This window comes from Paramormyrops kingsleyae, chromosome 6 (genome assembly GCF_048594095.1).
Source record: "Paramormyrops kingsleyae isolate MSU_618 chromosome 6, PKINGS_0.4, whole genome shotgun sequence".
Taxonomy (NCBI): Eukaryota; Metazoa; Chordata; class Actinopteri; order Osteoglossiformes; family Mormyridae; genus Paramormyrops; species Paramormyrops kingsleyae.
Genome location: NC_132802.1, coordinates 4,287,848 through 4,305,199, shown reverse-complemented (window position 1 = coordinate 4,305,199; position 17,352 = coordinate 4,287,848). Strand labels below are relative to the sequence as shown.

At 45.5% G+C, this 17,352-nt stretch overlaps 1 protein-coding gene across 1 annotated transcript; it reads left to right on the top strand.

Annotated features, from left to right (window-relative positions):
- Nucleotides 1-899: 899 nt before the first annotated feature.
- Nucleotides 900-16,937, top strand: slc2a1a (solute carrier family 2 member 1a). Its single transcript, XM_023841615.2, has 10 exons — nucleotides 900-1,291; nucleotides 8,879-8,974; nucleotides 10,435-10,595; nucleotides 10,946-11,186; nucleotides 12,108-12,270; nucleotides 12,541-12,728; nucleotides 12,822-12,926; nucleotides 13,044-13,145; nucleotides 13,271-13,474; nucleotides 13,704-16,937. Exons 1-10 carry the CDS (start codon nucleotides 1,274-1,276, stop codon nucleotides 13,899-13,901), a joined length of 1,476 nt encoding a protein of 491 aa, XP_023697383.2. The 5' UTR covers nucleotides 900-1,273; the 3' UTR covers nucleotides 13,902-16,937.
- Nucleotides 16,938-17,352: the final 415 nt, after the last annotated feature.

Here is a 17,352-nt window from a genome sequence, read left to right as displayed (position 1 = left end):
TTAATGGTTTTCAGTGTTTAAGAAAATTATTTATTTACTAAATGTACAAAACGCTGTAAATTCTTCAGAATAAAGGCAATTTCAGATTTACTAACTGATTCTGCTCTGAGGTGGCTGTCGGCTCTTCCCTAAGCTCTTCCTTTGCAGCCTAAACACGTGCAGTTAGGTTTGATTACGTCTACGCAGAATTAAGACCTAAATATATACGTGGAAAGTAAATCACACTCTGTATGTGACGTACGTAATGTAAAAATAATGGATTACTCGAAACAGATCTTATCAAACATATTTGATTGTCACTTGACTCCTTTTTGAGTGAATGAAATGATCTCTTCTATTCTATTGATTCGTTCAAATGATTTATTATCAATTCAGTTTGTTCCCTGACAGATTCTTGGTTCATTTCACCAGCACAGCAAGTATTAAGGAGATATTGCTCTCTGGAGGGACTGGGCAGGAATAATGTAAAGGGCTTCGACACAATGTAAAATGCGCTATGCAATTAAAGCTGAATTAAATTTGAATAATTTGACTACACTTTTAATATGTAACCACAAATGAAATATGTATATATTAACATTGTTTATCTCATCCACTTTTGTTAAACCATTTAATAAAAATGTAATGTTAACAGATTTTTATTACAAAAATATAAAAAAGTGAACGAATCTATGGACGATTCTGAAAGACTAGGCTCACGGAAAAGGGATCGTGATCCCCATTTCCAATTCTCACTGAAAAATTGCTCAACCAACCCCAACCACCCCACCCCTCCGTCCACCGCCGCAGCCGCCGCCTGTCGAGCCGGCAGATAGTCAGGCGGGGCTGCGCAGCACGCAGCCAATGAGGAAGCTCCGCTCGCCCACACACCTCCACCTCGGGGCTTCCGCCAGCGATAACTGGCTAATCAAAGCTGCGGCAGTCCTGCACGCGGAGTACCTCACCCTCTCCAGGAACAGACCGGTGCATTTCTGCCGAGTCCTGCAGGAGATGTCTTCTTCTACATCATAGCTCAGTGAGGATAAGATACAGCTATCCCGCTGGCTGAAGTTCCCTGCCTCTCTCGGATACGATGAACTATGTTTCTGCTTGCCGTCTTTTTCTTAAGTGTTTTACGTATTAAATGCGTACACGTATGCTCCTGCGTTGTTGCGTGTTCCAAGACCTCCGGCTTTAGAAGAGCATTTTGAAACCTCAGCTATTTAGCGACGTGAGGAAAGCGCTTAGAGACTTAAAGAGACTTTGAAAAGGAAAGCGTGTATTTGTGACCGCGATGGAATCCGGTGACAAGGTAAATATTTACATTTACGCTTCGTGCTTATGCGCGCCATGCGACTGCTGGTGACAGAACATGCGGCCGTAGCGTCACTGCGGCTCGCAGCCCGGGCGCAGTTGCGTCAGCCTCACTAAAAAAGTTTCACGGTGTGTTACTAGAGTATTATCGCATAAATAGATAACGTGGACAGTGGACTTATTTTGTGATTTTTAGAATTTGATGCTAAACCCTAAAATACCCTTTTCGCAAAAAAAATATCATGAGCAAAAATAATTGCAGTAGTTTTCTAATTGTGTATTCTTACTAGATGTGTTATATTTTTACTTTAACATCTTGGTATTGTTATATTTTACAGTCCCTGTATATGCCAAAACTTCCAAAACATATTTTACTAAGATGATGTTTAGTAAGATGATGTACCTTGGCGACATGTGTCTTGTTTGTACTAATACTAATACTTGATCACTACTTCCACGATTTTCTAGAACAGTGTACTTATGGTTGACCTAGATAACGACACGGAAGCAAAAACTGGGTCGTCTCCAGCATCTTGGGTTGATTTTTTAAGTTTTTAATTTGAGTCAAAAGTGAATAAATTAAAAAATGTATTGGTCTGCGTTGATTTTTCCCAAGGTGATGTTGTAAAACGTTTTGCATTTTTCTCAGATCAGTTCTAGGGGCTTCTTTAGTATTTCTGCCGAAGTCTCTTTAGAAACTGCGTGGATTAATATCTATATTGGCTAAACAGAGGTGGGCAATAGTACTGAGACTCTAGTCGCTTTTTGGGCAGTTGTGCACAAACGATGATTATATCCTTTTCGTCTAACGAGTGCATTCAATGAAGAAGAATGAAGAAACCCATAAAATGATAAATGAATCATTGGCTCTTTGGTTAGGGTGTTGTGGTCCAAACAGCTTTGTTAAATACTTTCCCCTGACTGACATCAGACACTCTAATGTTGATTGTAACTGGTTTCCTGTTGTGAAAAGTTAGTTTTCAGATCTGGTGTTCCGAAGAGCGTTACTGTCTTAAAACCTGTTGGGGTGTAGAGGGCAGTATCCTTAGCTTGGTAGCGTTATTCACCTAAATTTCACCATGGAATTTGCCCATTACCCGTTACTATCTGCCATGAATAAATCCTGCTTCTGTCATTTCACGCTTCTTATGTCTGCACGTAAGCTCACCCAGTATATGTGCTTAGCATCACAGCGTACATGCAGGGTATCAGGTTTGGCAGTGGGAAGTGGGCTTGTCACACTACACATTTGGCCGCCAACTGGTGGACTCACAGCGTAACTGAGGTACGTTTGAATCCGGAACATGTGACCCAACCAGTTTTATTATTGGGATCCCAAGCCCCCCCAGGTTAGCATTTTTTGGAAAGCTGAGAACCTTGGCTTTTGGTCCTTAGGGACCCCTGCTCACATGCTGCAGTTTCTGATTCTATGTATCTATACTGTATCTATACTATAGCTATACTATGTATCTGTACTGTATCTATACTATATCTGTACTGTATCTATACTATGTATCTGTACTGTACTCTATACTATATCTATACTATGTATCTGTACTGTACTCTATACTATATCTATACTATGTATCTGTACTGTACTCTATACTATCTATACATATTCACTCTAACCATGGTGCCTCCAATTGCAACCCATCTCAGTAATTTTAGGGCATAGAGCTGGCTTATTCCTCAGCAGGGTGGCATTGAGGTCACTGGGCACTGCCACATGCAGTCAGAGGGGGCTAGAAGGATACACACGGGAGAGAACCAGCCAGAGAACACAGGAGGGAAGCTCACACATGCAGGAGAGAACCAGCCAGAGAACCCGGGAGGGAAGCTCACACATGCAGGAGAGAACCAGCCAGAGAACCCGGGAGGGAAGCTCACACATGCAGGAGAGAACCAGCCAGAGAACCTGGGAGGGAAGCTCACACATGCAGGAGAAAACCAGCCAGAGAACCCGGGAGGGAAGCTCACACATGCAGGAGAGAACCAGCTAGAGAACACAGGAGGGAAGCTCACACATGCAGGAGAGAACCAGCCAGAGAACACAGGAGGGAAGCTCACACATGCAGGAGAGAACCAGCCAGAGAACACAGGAGGGAAGCTCACACATGCAGGAGAGAACCAGCCAGAGAACCCGGGAGGGAAGCTCACACATGCAGGAGAGAACCAGCCAGAGAACACAGGAGGGAAGCTCACACATGCAGGAGAGAACCAGCTAGAGAACACAGGAGGGAAGCTCACACATGCAGGAGAGAACCAGCTAGAGAACACAGGAGGGAAGCTCACACATGCAGGAGAGAACCAGCCAGAGAACACAGGAGGGAAGCTCACACATGCAGGAGAGAACCAGCCAGAGAACCCGGGAGGGAAGCTCACACATGCAGGAGAGAACCAGCCAGAGAACACAGGAGGGAAGCTCACACATGCAGGAGAGAACCAGCCAGAGAACCCGGGAGGGAAGCTCACACATGCAGGAGAGAACCAGCCAGAGAACCCGGGAGGGAAGCTCACACATGCAGGAGAGAACCAGCCAGAGAACCCGGGAGGGAAGCTCACACATGCAGGAGAGAACCAGCCAGAGAACACGGGAGGGAAGCTCACACATGCAGGAGAGAACCAGCCAGAGAACCCGGGAGAGAAGCTCACACATGCAGGAGAGAACCAGCCAGAGAACCCGGGAGGGAAGCTCACACATGCAGGAGAGAACCAGCCAGAGAACCCGGGAGGGAAGCTCACACATGCAGGAGAGAACCAGCCAGAGAACCCGGGAGGGAAGCTCACACATGCAGGAGAGAACCAGCCAGAGAACACGGGAGGGAAGCTCACACATGCAGGAGAGAACCAGCCAGAGAACCCGGGAGGGAAGCTCACACATGCAGGAGAGAACCAGCCAGAGAACCCGGGAGGGAAGCTCACACATGCAGGAGAGAACCAGCCAGAGAACCCGGGAGGGAAGCTCACACATGCAGGAGAGAACCAGCCAGAGAACCCGGGAGGGAAGCTCACACATGCAGGAGAGTACCAGCAGTTGTTTCTCTGCTTTAGCATGAGAAACATTTGTGACATGAGATGCTATGCTTCACATTTATAATCGAGAACCATTATGGCTGTTATTCTTATACAATGGAAGTGATGTTAGTCACAGTCAAGTCAACATTGCAATAATCCAAATGCAAACAAATTAAAACATAATTCATTTGCTGTCTCTGATATGCTGCTTATGGAGTCGAGGCAACTGGAGGGACAGAGGCCTGGTTTAATATCCCTATTTTAAGGGTAATAAACATTGGCCAAGCATTATGGAGCCCAGATTTAATCCAATTTCAACCTCAGAGACTACTAGAGCTCATTTATCATGTTGGGATGGATTTTACAGGCATGTAAGCACAAACACTCTGTCATATTCATGAGCGTGTAACAATGTAAAGAAAACTAATCAAGGCGTTACAGTATAAAAGCCAAAGTCATTTTGATCGTGCACAATGGCTCCCAGAATGCACTTCACCCCGGCTCTGCTGAGGCCTTATAGTGGGTGTGGTACAGCAATAACATTTCAGCTAATCAGTAGTTTCGGATTATGCATTTTGAACATTTACAAAGTCTTCATGCTCGTGGTGTAATTCTCGAGGCCATCCGTGCAAAAACACACTCAGGTTTGTTTTTATTTGTCAGGCATAATGTGATTGAGGTAGGTGGAAAAACTGATGACCACTCTATAATCAATACAGACAAACTACAGTTTATTCTTGGAAAAACAAAAGAAGTACTCCATAGCACAAACCTGACTGGAGGCTTCATAAGTGCTTCATTCATTGTGCACTAATTGAGACCAGCCTTTCCTGGTAAGCATGAGTCTGCAGAGAGAGACACTGTCATATTTGTTCCTGAAGTCATGGGTCTAAACTAACTCCATTGAACAGTTTTACTGTATCCTTGTTCCTCCTGCCATCTTGCCTGCGTTTGGGGGGGGCTGTCCTAGGCCCAGGAAGGTATCCCTGTTCCATATTTCCAAAAAACATCTCTGCCCCCACTTTGCTTGGCCTCAAAAAATGTGTGGGTGAAAGGTTAAAAAAAGACAGAGGAGTATACAGTGTTTCAAGGCTGAATTCCTGCGTGTCAGTGCAATGGTGAGCGGGGGCATTTGGAGGGGGGGATATGTGACACGCCTTTCAGAAAGCGTGTGGGCGTGTGCCCCACAGAGATCCGCGCGGAGACCTGGCTTCCTGACGAGCCGCTTTACACCTTGCGTTTCTTAAAGCGTGATACTTCTCTTTTTTCTTTGTTTCGCCTGTCGGAAGGTTAGCAGCCAGTGGGTCTTGGACCCCGGAGGTTTCCCTGCTAGTACAACAGGATGTTTTTGGTTCATTTCTCTGTTGCCTTCTGGAATTTACTTTTCCCCTCAATCATGACCAGTTTAGTGTAAATGAAGTAATCACGCATTGCCACACACACTTGTCAGTGCAAGGGGTCCAGCTATGTTGTGAAAGGTGCTATATAAAATTGAATTGTTCTGATGTATGGGGGCTTTCGGAAGTTTCAGCATTTTCTAATTCCACATTTTTTTTTTAATTTCCAACAGCGTTTGAGAGGCTGCAGCTCTCTGGACGCTGTGGTTTCTATTATATTCTAATGCATCTTTCTCTGCATAGTAGTGCTTGGAGAACGAAAAAAAAAATCTCTGCATATAGTTTGGGTCACGACTAAAGTGTCTGAAAGTAAATAGAGGGGGGCTCCATTAAGTTCATGCTGCATATTTTAACTACAGTCACGGACTTTTAAGGGGGGTGGGGGATGGAGGAAAGTTTAGGTAAAGCACAGCATGAACTCATAGACCCCTGACGCCTGCCCTGATTGGCTGATTCCTTCTTTTGGATGATGTAACTCCCTGTGGAGGACCTCCCTCCTCCATTCTTGACTCTGTCCATATCTGGACATTTGTATTCCCTTATCCAGCACTTCTCCAGCAGCACTAACGACGTGAAGCGTGGCCCAAAAAAAAGCGATGGCTCTCCTCTGGGAACCTAATATGTTTTGTGTAGTTAACTGGTTTACAGCAGACAGAGAGCACTCTGTTCCTGACAATTAGGTTATCTCACTTCTTTTACAGGATTTAGTTTTTGATGCCCAACTCATTTCCAGATGTCATGTATCCCCAGAGGAAAAGTCGGCAATTTGTGGTTAATGGAATATTTTAAATATAAAAGGTTAAAAGGAGATAATAAAAATGAGTTTAGCCATGGTAGTGTTTTTATCGTCCGGTGCTGGTGTTACTGCAGTCTTTGTTTTCGTTCCGGCTGTGATTTAGGTTTAATTGAGATCGCTGGGGAGTTGCCAGAAACTGCAATGAACAAAGCAAAACAAAAAGCATCTTTGCTATTATGTATACATTATCTAACGAAAGTCTATAGAGCTTCAAAAGCAGTAGATAAAAATAAACAATAGACTCTCCATTATAGATTCAGACAAGAGTGTAAAAAACAGTGATCATTCATTAAATAATATTTACATGTAATATTTAGTACAGGGGATTTTTGCAGAATAGTATTTGCTTGTATTGCATTTAACCATTATAATTTTTTTAATTGAGTTTCATCCCTCCATCCATCCATGATCTGCCACTTATCTGGGGTCGGGTCACAGGGGCAGCAGTCTAAGCAGGGATGCCCAGACCTCCCCCTCACCAGCCATCTCCTCCAGCTCCTCCGGGGGAATCTCAAGGCGTTCCTAGGCCAGCCCAGAGATATAATCTCTCCAGCGTCTCCTGGGTCTGCCCCAGGGCCTCCTCCCGGTTGGACGTGCCCCAAACACCTCCCCAGGGAGCCGTCCAGGAGGCGTCCTAGATAGATGCCCAAACCACCTCAACTGGCTCCTTTTGATGCGGAGGAGGAGCAGCTCTACTTTGTGCTCCTCCTGAATGTCTGAGCTCCTCATCCTCTCTCCAAGGCTGAGCCCAGACACCCTGCGAAGGGAACTCATTTCAGCCACTTGTATTTCACTTCAACACTATTGTTCTTCCAGAGTAAAAGGCTGCATTTGGGAAAGAGATGTTTCATTATGAATATAATAATAATACTAGGGTATATATGTCATATGAGAGGTGCAGTGCAGTGTTCAGTCATGTGATTGCTTTGGGGAAGATGCTGTTTTTGAGACTGGTAGTGTGAGTGTGTCCTGTAGCATTTACCAGATAATAGAGAGGCAGTCAGACAGTGATTGGGATGCTTAGAGTCTTTTTGATTTGTTTAGTGTCATGTGACTTTTCTTTAAGAGGAAAACCAGTCACATTTTAAAATATCTGACCTTTTTTCATTCCAGTTCTCTTTGATGACAATTTACTTTAACACAATAGGAAAATTTCCGACAGTTCTCCAGTTAATGCACCCGCTGACCAGTGGTCTATGTCACAGCTTAATCAGATTTAATTCTCCTCAGCTGGGATGAAAATCCGCTAATTCACAGTTGGTGGTAAGCACTAGGATTCAGTGTGTTCATTCATATTTTTTCCATTTTGATTTTCCATTTTGACAGTGCATTTAAATTTTTGTTGCGCTAGCATGAAAATCTGAAGTAAATATTGGTGACAGGAGAACTAAGGCCCAGGGTCTAATTCTGGAGGAGACTGGTGTTCAGGTCACAAATCAAATATGCAGACCATGAATGGTCCCTTGGAGAGGGAACAGGGTCACTCTGCTGCATCACTGAGGAGCTGTGGCACTCTTCCATATGTCAAACCTGTTTTTAGTGCTCCTTGGACAGGATTTAGAGTAGATGTGTGAATCAAGGTGGAGCTTCTGGGTGCCAAGTGATGATTATGATGGAGGGGTGTGAAGTTTGTGGATTTGATTGAGAAGTTACCTGTGTGTCATCAGGCAGTCGATTGCAGGCGACTGTGTGTGTTGAACGTCTGTGTCTTTATCAATGAAGTTACCCAGGACAGACTTTGCCTCATATTGTTTTCCACTGGATTCAGCTTTCAGTCCTTTGCTCTTAGCTGCCTATTTGTTTAGCTTTTCAGTGTAAGGGAGACATTGAAAGTGAAGTAATTGATCGTCATTTTTACCACACAGTGCATTAACCCATATGTGATATAGCAGGGGCAGCCAATTTATCACCCAGGGAGCAGTACCTTGCTCAGGGTATCAGTGGTACCTTTTTGGTCGAGGATGCGAACCAGCAACCTATCAGTCTCAAGTTTACTTCCCTAACCATTAGACCACCACTGTCCCTTTATAGTTATTTGTAACTTTGCGGTCAGTCTGAGGGGGGTTTAGCGTCTTGTGCTCTTGGTTAAAATAATTAGCATCATTTTAAAATTAACTTGTAGCACAATAGCTAAAGGAGTTAATAACCAATATACAACAAGAAAGTATATAATATAAGTACAGCTAGACGGTAGAAGCATTGAAGGTATATAATTTGGCCATGTGCTTATTGTAATTATGAAACCTGTATTTGATACTTTCTGATGTTTTGCTTTGTTTCAAGGTGATTTTGTAGATTTTTTTTAACTATAAAGATCAATGAATTAAAATGTTTTTTTTTGTTTGTTTACTCTCCCCCCCTCCCCAAATTCATTCAGCGAATAACGCTGCAGCTGATGTTGGCAGTGGGGACCGCTGTCATCGGCTCGCTGCAGTTTGGCTACAACACGGGAGTCATCAATGCCCCTCAGAAGGTAAGTAACCCCGTCATGCGACGGGAACAGAGCCGTCACCTCAGGACCCTGTTAGCCAGCTAGCTGCAGCAGTATCCCGCTTCCAGGAACGCTGTCTCACTTTATCTCCGCTTAACCTTCCTTAGCTGACATTACACAGTATCCCAGTGTTAAATCAGTGGGCAGCATACTGGTGCCCAGTAGTTGGTGGAAGAACAGGGCTCTGAGGAGCAGATGAGCAAGAAGAAATCTTGTTGCGTTTGCCAAGAGGTGGAAATTTCAGGTCCAGAAAGTAGATCCAGATCATGGTTTTGTTCCAACCAACCTGTTGAGTACTCTGCAACTGCGACTCTTAATACTCACCTAGTTGGTTGGAACAAAGTCTTGGCCTGGATTTGTACTTACTGGACCTGAACTTTATACCTCTGTGTTTACCTAGACTGTAAGGAAAGGGAAATGGGACAAAATTTCATGAATTCAGACCAAGACCTTAACCCCTCCCCCCCAAAGAACAGACCGAGTGGGCGTGTGTGTATATCCGTGCTGACAGGATGCTGTCACAAGCGGATCGATATGCAGACAAACCCCCCTACACACACTCAGGAGTGAGCGTCTGCAGTAAATGCGCTAACGCTAACATTCTAGCACCGATGCGGCTCTGTACACTCAGGTGGCAGCGAGGAACTAGCCAGAGAATAGCCCTGGGCTTATTAGATTATGTCCCTATAAAGGGCTAGGGAACAAGTCAGCGCTGCGCTGTCCACCTCGCACAGCCTGCTGGGAACGGGGCTTGCGGACTGCGTGCCTGTGGCCCCGGACATGGCTGGGCAACCCTGCTGCTTGGAGGAGGCCCCTAAGGAACCGAGGAGGCCCCTAAGGAACCCATGCAGCTCAACCCTAATAACCCTTCTTAGGTTAGCATAGCATTCAGGCCTAAGAGCAGCCTTAGCGATGAACTTACTCTGCTACAGCTATGGCAGTAAAGCACGACTGCCACAGTGTTTATGTAAATGATGTAGCTCAGAGTGAAGAATCTTGTCTGAAAGGCTGACCGCGTTCCGTACTTAATTAGCCTGAACTGGCCAAATTTCGCTATTCAGCAATCGCTGTGAAAGTGGCCTACAGATGAGGTGAATCATAGCAAAGACTGAATGGTGGGTTTTGGTGAAAGGGGGTTTATTCGGGCTCAGCACCCTTTATTTTCATTGTGAAATTTTGCCCCCTTTTGTCCTACTTTGGAACTGCCAGCCTCGCACTTTCTTTCAGGTCAGATAAATGCCCTGCCATTCAGGGTCTCCAGCCGAATGTGATGCTGATGTGCTCTAGAGGTGGAGGAGTAACAGAGAGAGACCTGTTTTTTTATATACTGCCCCCTGCTGGGGGACTAGTAGACATTTATTAAATAAGATAAGATAATGGCTTTAACTGATAATTCCCCAGTTGCCTCATCAGTGATAGCGGATCCGTTTCCACTCTCGTAGATTATTGAGAGCTTCTATAATGAGACCTGGTTTGACCGGTACTCGACGTCAATCCCTGAAACGTATCTCACCACGCTGTGGTCCATCTCCGTCGCCGTCTTCTCCATCGGGGGCATTTTTGGATCCTTCTCCGTGGGACTTTTCGTCAATCGCTTTGGAAGGTAAAAACAAAAAACATCAATAGGTGGGGTTGCATGACATGACATTGCAATATAATCATATAAGGATACACTGGATTTATAAAGATAATTAACTTTTGGGTCACAATATGCTTCATAAAACATTTAGTCAACTAATACTACTATTAATACTACTATTAATCTGCTTACCAAATTTTGGGTGTAAATAAACGCCTGTATGGTACTGAAATGTTGGCCGGATATTTTGTTAAGAGCAGATCCTCACCTGAAACCATTTGGGTGCACGATCATTTATCAGATGTGGGGATGTCATTCTCTGTCTGGGGGGTATCCCCAGCTCTGGCCCTGATCCTTCCCCTTTGGGCCTCCAGGAAGAACTCCATGCTCATGGTGAACGTCTTGGCCTTCGTGGCAGCCGCCCTCATGGGCTTCTCCAAGATGGCAGCATCCTGGGAGATGCTGATCACTGGTCGATTCGTGGTGGGACTCTTCTCGGGACTCTGTACAGGCTTCGTGCCCATGTACGTGGGAGAGATCTCTCCCACCTCCCTCCGAGGGGCTCTGGGCACCCTGCACCAACTGGGCATCGTCATTGGCATCCTCCTGGCACAGGTGACACAGCAGAAATGTTTAGGGCCTGTCTGACCATATGCCATCGTTTTGCTGCCCAACCTGCACTTTCTCCAGATGGGACGTCCCCTGACTCTTTCAGGGCCACTTCCTTACTGCTGTGAATCCCTGAGTGTTTCTCACTTGGCCATACTTGTCTTCTCATGCATCCGTTTTACGTCATCTTCCATTGCTGAAGACCAGTTCCAATACTCAAGAACAGAAGTACAGGGGATGGTAAATGAATTAGGTGATCAGTGGTCACACACCACAGCACACAGTGCACAACAACAAAATGTGTCCTCTGCATTTAACCCATATGTGACATTGTGACATAGGAGGGGGCAGCTAATTAAGCGCCTGCGGAGCAGTACCTTGCTGGTTGGGGATTCGAACCAGCAATCTTTCACTGACAAGTGCCCTTCCCTAACCATTAAGACACCACTGCCCACAATCTCCCTGTTGTCGTTCTTGCCCCGTCCCAAATATCAAGTAGGCCTATTCATGAGTTGCATCCTCGCCAAACAAGACCAATACCATGATTCATTGTGCCCCAAGTTCGTTTTTGGGAAGCAAGTTAGCAAGACCGGCCTTTCCAAGACCACAAGTACGGTCTTTGCATTATTGCTATTGAGAAACACCCCCTGTGTCCTGTGACTCCTCAGTTTTATTTCTTTCTGTTAACTTCGTAATTTTACAGTCTGTAATGGCTCTCAAGGAGCCTGGGATAGAGGGCACTGTTGCACCTTTGGTTGAGGTTACCCATAAATCATTTCACTCACACTGTTGGTATAGCCTGTAACTGTGAGCTGTGTAAGTTATTATGTGTCAGCTAAGCTTCTGAAACAGCCGTAATTGATCGTGGTGGAACATGTATTAAGGCTGTTAGATTTTGGTTTGACATTCTGCTGCTGCCCTTGGCAGGTGTTTGGCCTGGAGGCTCTCATGGGCAATATGACTATGTGGCCCTTTCTGTTGGGCTTCACCTTCATCCCCGCTGTGGTGCAGTGTGCACTCCTGCCCCTCTGTCCTGAGAGCCCCCGCTACCTGCTCATCAACCTCAACCAGGAGACTCGGGCCAAGAGCGGTGAGGCCTGGTGCCCGGGACACCTGCATGGCATTCTGGGAGGGCGCTACTCTTGTATCTTTGAGTGGGACACTCGTCCCAAACTATCCACTTCATTTCCAGCCATACAAGTGGGCGTAGAGCCATGAGCCGGTGTGAGTGTGTGTGACTTCAGATAAGTGTCTGCAGAGTGACTGGACAACTTGCTGTTGGATGGATGCTGGTCAGATACCAGGCCCCTATCATGTGGCGCAGTTAAAGCGTTTAAGTGTCTGTGTCCGGCTTCGTCAGTGCTGAAGAAGCTGCGGGGGACCACGGACGTGAACGCCGACCTGCAGGAGATGAAGGACGAGAGCCGGCAGATGCTGCGGGAGAAGAAGGTGACCATCTTGGAGCTCTTCCTGTCGCCGCTGTACCGCCAGCCGATTTTTATCGCCATCATGCTGCAGCTCTCCCAGCAGCTGTCAGGGATCAACGCGGTGAGCTCCTCACGCACCGCACGCACGCACACGCATGGTTCTTCATGCTTGGTATGACAGTGTGACTAGATGGCGCTGGGGCTCGTCTTCCAGGTGTTCTACTACTCAACCGGGATCTTCGAAAGGACCGGCGTGGCTCAGCCAATCTATGCCACCATCGGAACTGGTGTCGTCAACACGGCGTTTACCGTGGTGTCGGTAAGATGTGCAGGGCGCTTCTGTGCTGCCTGACGGCTTCTGTTCTATGTGGTTGTTAAAATACATTAGAAAATCCCATAAGTCAGAAGTTTCTGAGCACCCAACCTCCCCCCAAAGCTGTTTGTGGTGGAACGAGCCGGCCGACGCCCCCTGCACCTCATAGGCCTGATGGGAATGGCCATCTCCGCTGTCCTGATGACCATCGCCATGGCGCTGATTGTATGTATTCCTCCTCTCTGTCACCCCTCACTCACTTCCACCACGTCTAGACTCGAGAGCCCGCTTTCGGCAGAGTGGCCTGCTGTTATTGAGACCCCCTGTCCCCACCTTCTCCGACACCACAGGAGAAGCTGAAGTGGATGTCCTACGTCAGCATCGTGGCCATCTTCAGCTTCGTGGCATTCTTCGAGATCGGCCCCGGGCCCATCCCCTGGTTCATCGTAGCTGAGCTGTTCAGCCAGGGCCCGCGGCCTTCTGCCATCGCCGTGGCCGGCTTCTCCAACTGGACGGCTAACTTCATCGTGGGCATGTGCTTCCAGTATGTGGAGGTAGGCAGCCGCTCTGCAGAACCAGGCAGCGTCGGCTCTCTCAGTGTGGCTACACTTACGATAAATGCGTCACCATCACTAGTCCATGGCTACTTTGTAGCTTTTAGTTTTTACTATACATTTTACTAAGTTTTACTTTCCGGTTTCGGAATTCCTCTGTTGGAGGTATGTCCTCCTCCGGTGATTAATTGATCGATGGTGATCATGTCCCTTTTCCTGGTCTCCATAGCAACTCTGTGGCCCCTACGTCTTCATCATCTTTACCTTCCTGCTGTTGGGATTCTTCATCTTCACGTACTTCAAGGTGCCGGAGACCAAGGGCCGAACGTTCGACGAAATCACCGCAGGTTTCCGCCAGAATGCGTTGGGGACTGAGAAGTACTGCCCCGAAGAGCTCAGCAGCCTGGGGTCCGACTCCCAGCTGTAGACCCACCCAGGTTCCGTTTGACGGACTGGTGTACCGGCTCCATGTATATCCTTCGCTTTCCTAGAGCAGTAAATCCCCCAGCATCCGTTATAACCGTATTCAGTTACATTTTTAGCTCTCGACATGGACTGAAGAACAGAGGTGGGGATTTGAAAGGAAATAAGAGCAGTGATTGTGTTATGAAGAGGATACTCCCAGTGCAATCAGAGTAAAGTGGTGGCAACCCTGCCCATTCTGACAGTGACCACTGCAGATTGTTAGCTGGTCACACTGCACTTACATACTCCTGACTTCACACTGCCCATGGGAGTTATACTTTACTGGTCTGAGGACAGAACAAAAAATTATTGGTTCCGAAAGATAACCAATCAGATTGTAGAGGAGGCTGGGGGGACCAAGATATCTGATTGGTTGGTTCTGCTTCCTCTAGTTGCTTGGACCCACCTCCTCTACAATGTGATTGGTTATCTCTCTAAACCAATCATTTTTCATTCTGTCCTAAGAACATTTTTGTGTAAGTAAAACTCCCATGAGCCTTCACACTTAATCATTCCTCTTTTATGTCCCATGGTCGCAGGTGCGAATCCCGATAGACAGCAGTAAGTCCTCTTATGGTTTCCCACACTGCCCCCTGCCTGCTCACCCCGTTCTAGATCAATTGGTCCATTACTTCTGGCCCATGGCAGGTGTCTAAGCATGGTGGACACAGAGAGTTTTCCGGGGCTTTTCTGGAGTCGTATGTAACCTCTGCAGGACAAGGGTTTATGGAGACGAGGGAAAGCACTTCCCTCCAAAAAGCAGGAGGTGTGGATAGGAGCGGCTTCTCTTTCAGGCCCTGTGAGAAGAGCCCCGCATCCACAGGGCCACCTTTGCGTATACAGTACCGTCAGAAATGCATCCTGGTTTATCGCGTTACTACAGTGTAGTAGAAGACGATGCTTTCGTTTATTTGCTTCGCTTAAGAGATGTTATCTAACTTGTACAAAGATGGCAGTTTTTTTACTACAAACTGTAATTTTTAAAGTCAAGCGGAACTGCGTTCCTTTTTAAAGAGTTATTTTTTAACATTCTTTAAAGGCAGTAACAATCTGAGATGCAAGAAGTGTTATAAGATTATGTAGTACAGTATTATTTAGCAGTGGAGCGCTGTGGGTAATAGGATGCATGCCGTATATTATAGCATGTATAAAGCCCCACACTCCCTGTTCGCTTAATACAGCGTATTTTTAAAACTGTATACAGTCACCAGCTATTGCTGGGCCTTTAAACCTTCCCGTATTGGATTTGCCTCCATACATACTGCTTTTAAAATAAACTGTATGAAGTATATGGTGGAAAATAGGTTTCTATTCTGTATTCCTTACTGTGTCAGCTTTGGTCTAGAACCTAATATATTATCATACTGGCCTTTTACATCTATTTATTTAGTAGTTGCTTTGGCCCAAAGCAGCGTATAAGTCAGCGGATGCTGTAGTTAGTGCATTAAAGCACAGAGCGGCTACATAAATAATCTATAATCAGCAGTAAACAGGTTACAAGTGAGTACAGGAGATCTTGTACAATGTTTCTTTATATGTGAGATGCTACCATGCAGCACTGGAGCACAGGTAGCTAATAGCTTGTGAGAAGCTGTCAAACAGGGTCACATTATTGCATTATCAGTATTGTCTTCATTTCCTGTTACTTGAGTCGTGAACATTGTCGTCATCACCGTTACAGTTTAGTGCACAGTTAAGTGCAGGTGTGCCCAATTTGGCCATTGTCACATGTATGCACGCTAACTGACCACCTGTGTCTCGCACACTCCATTTTATGAAATTGTTTATCTTTTCACCAGTTTTGTTATTGCAAAAAGGTTTAATCTCTGTGAAGACGCCCCACCTCCCTCCCAGCTTGGTGGCTAACGAGCAGTTCTCCTTTTGAAAGATTAGGCAGCTGCATAAAGGAAGAAGTCTTTGTTAAAGTCATAGAATGGACCACACGTAACTTTGGAATCCCGGGAAGTGCAAGCATGATGAAAATGTGTGAAATAAGGGCTTCTGAGTAAATGTGCAAACGCTTTGCGTCGTCAGTAATGTGCAGAGTCTGCTTGGAGATGCTTTGTTATGTCGTGGTGGGTATGTGTCCTTACAGGAGCTCACTGAAGATGTTAAAAAAAACAATGTGCTGAGTGAATACCTGTAAACAGTGAAGTCCGGTTCATCTTTTTCTAAGGAAAAAAGGGAAGAGTGACTCATCAATCAGAGTTCACCATTTAAATCATTTAATTACCCAGCAATCCCTTGCTGAGGACAATCAGACTCAAACCACAAGATTTCTTTAGCTTGCAAAGGTAAAGCTCCCATGTAGAATACATGATGGAAGAACAGCCGTCCCTTACAGATGGACCAGGCTGATGATGATTTTGAGGTGTCACCGTTGCTGCTTATTAATTGTAATTGTTTAAATCTGTTAATTTGTCCATTTGCAGCACTGGTATGAACTGCTTTGTGTTGTACTTTTTCTTGCCAAACGTCTGTCAAGCAAATAATCACTCATTTATTTTTAGTCACTGCTCCCACACAATGAAATACATGTTTTTTTTTTTTATCTGCTGTTAAAATAATATCCTTTTAAATGTTGACTTTGAGGATTCCATACATATCACTGATCTGTTTCTGTTATTGTCAAAGTAATAAAAGTAAAGTTTGCTCGAAGTGTAATAGATGAGGCAGAAATAAAGCTTTGACGTCCATGGTGGGTGGGATTATTGTGCCCCGGCAGCCGCCTCCTATTGGTCACTTTAAGGGCTCCGTTTAGGGTGATGCAGACTGTGATTGGCAGCATGTGGTGACTGTCCACTGTGGGTTAAAAGTTCTATGATGTTTCTGTGATGATTTATTGACTTTACTGATACGTTTTTTTTTATAATTTTTTTTAAATTTTGTTTTGCAGTTTGATAAACCTAAAAGTCTCAGGGCAAAATAATTCTCTTTTTATACGTCCCTTTTCTTAACTGCTGTATGACAAATAAATGGATCCATTGCACTTTCCTAATATATCTGAGAGTGGAATCACTTTTGCGAAGCACGGCGCTTGTCCTGCACATGGTGGCCAGCTCTGGCTGAGGACCTCATTTTGCTGTTTCAGTTCCTCCCACACATACATTCTGAGCATGTAAATACACACAAACACACATGCATGGATGCTTATCTGAGGTGCTGTATTACATGTAAATAACTAACGAGCGGTATGGTGCAGTGTTTCCCAGCTCAGTGCCCCCAGACAGTCCACATTTTTGCTCCTTTCTGGCTCCCTGCCAGACAGACAAAGTTTTTGCTCCCTCCCAGCAAAAACATTGACTGTCTCGAGGCCCCCAAGGACCGGTTTGAGAAACGCTAGTATAGTGGCTCACACCTCCAGGTATGACTGGGTGGTACATCAGAAAAATACCGTATTGTGATTATGAACA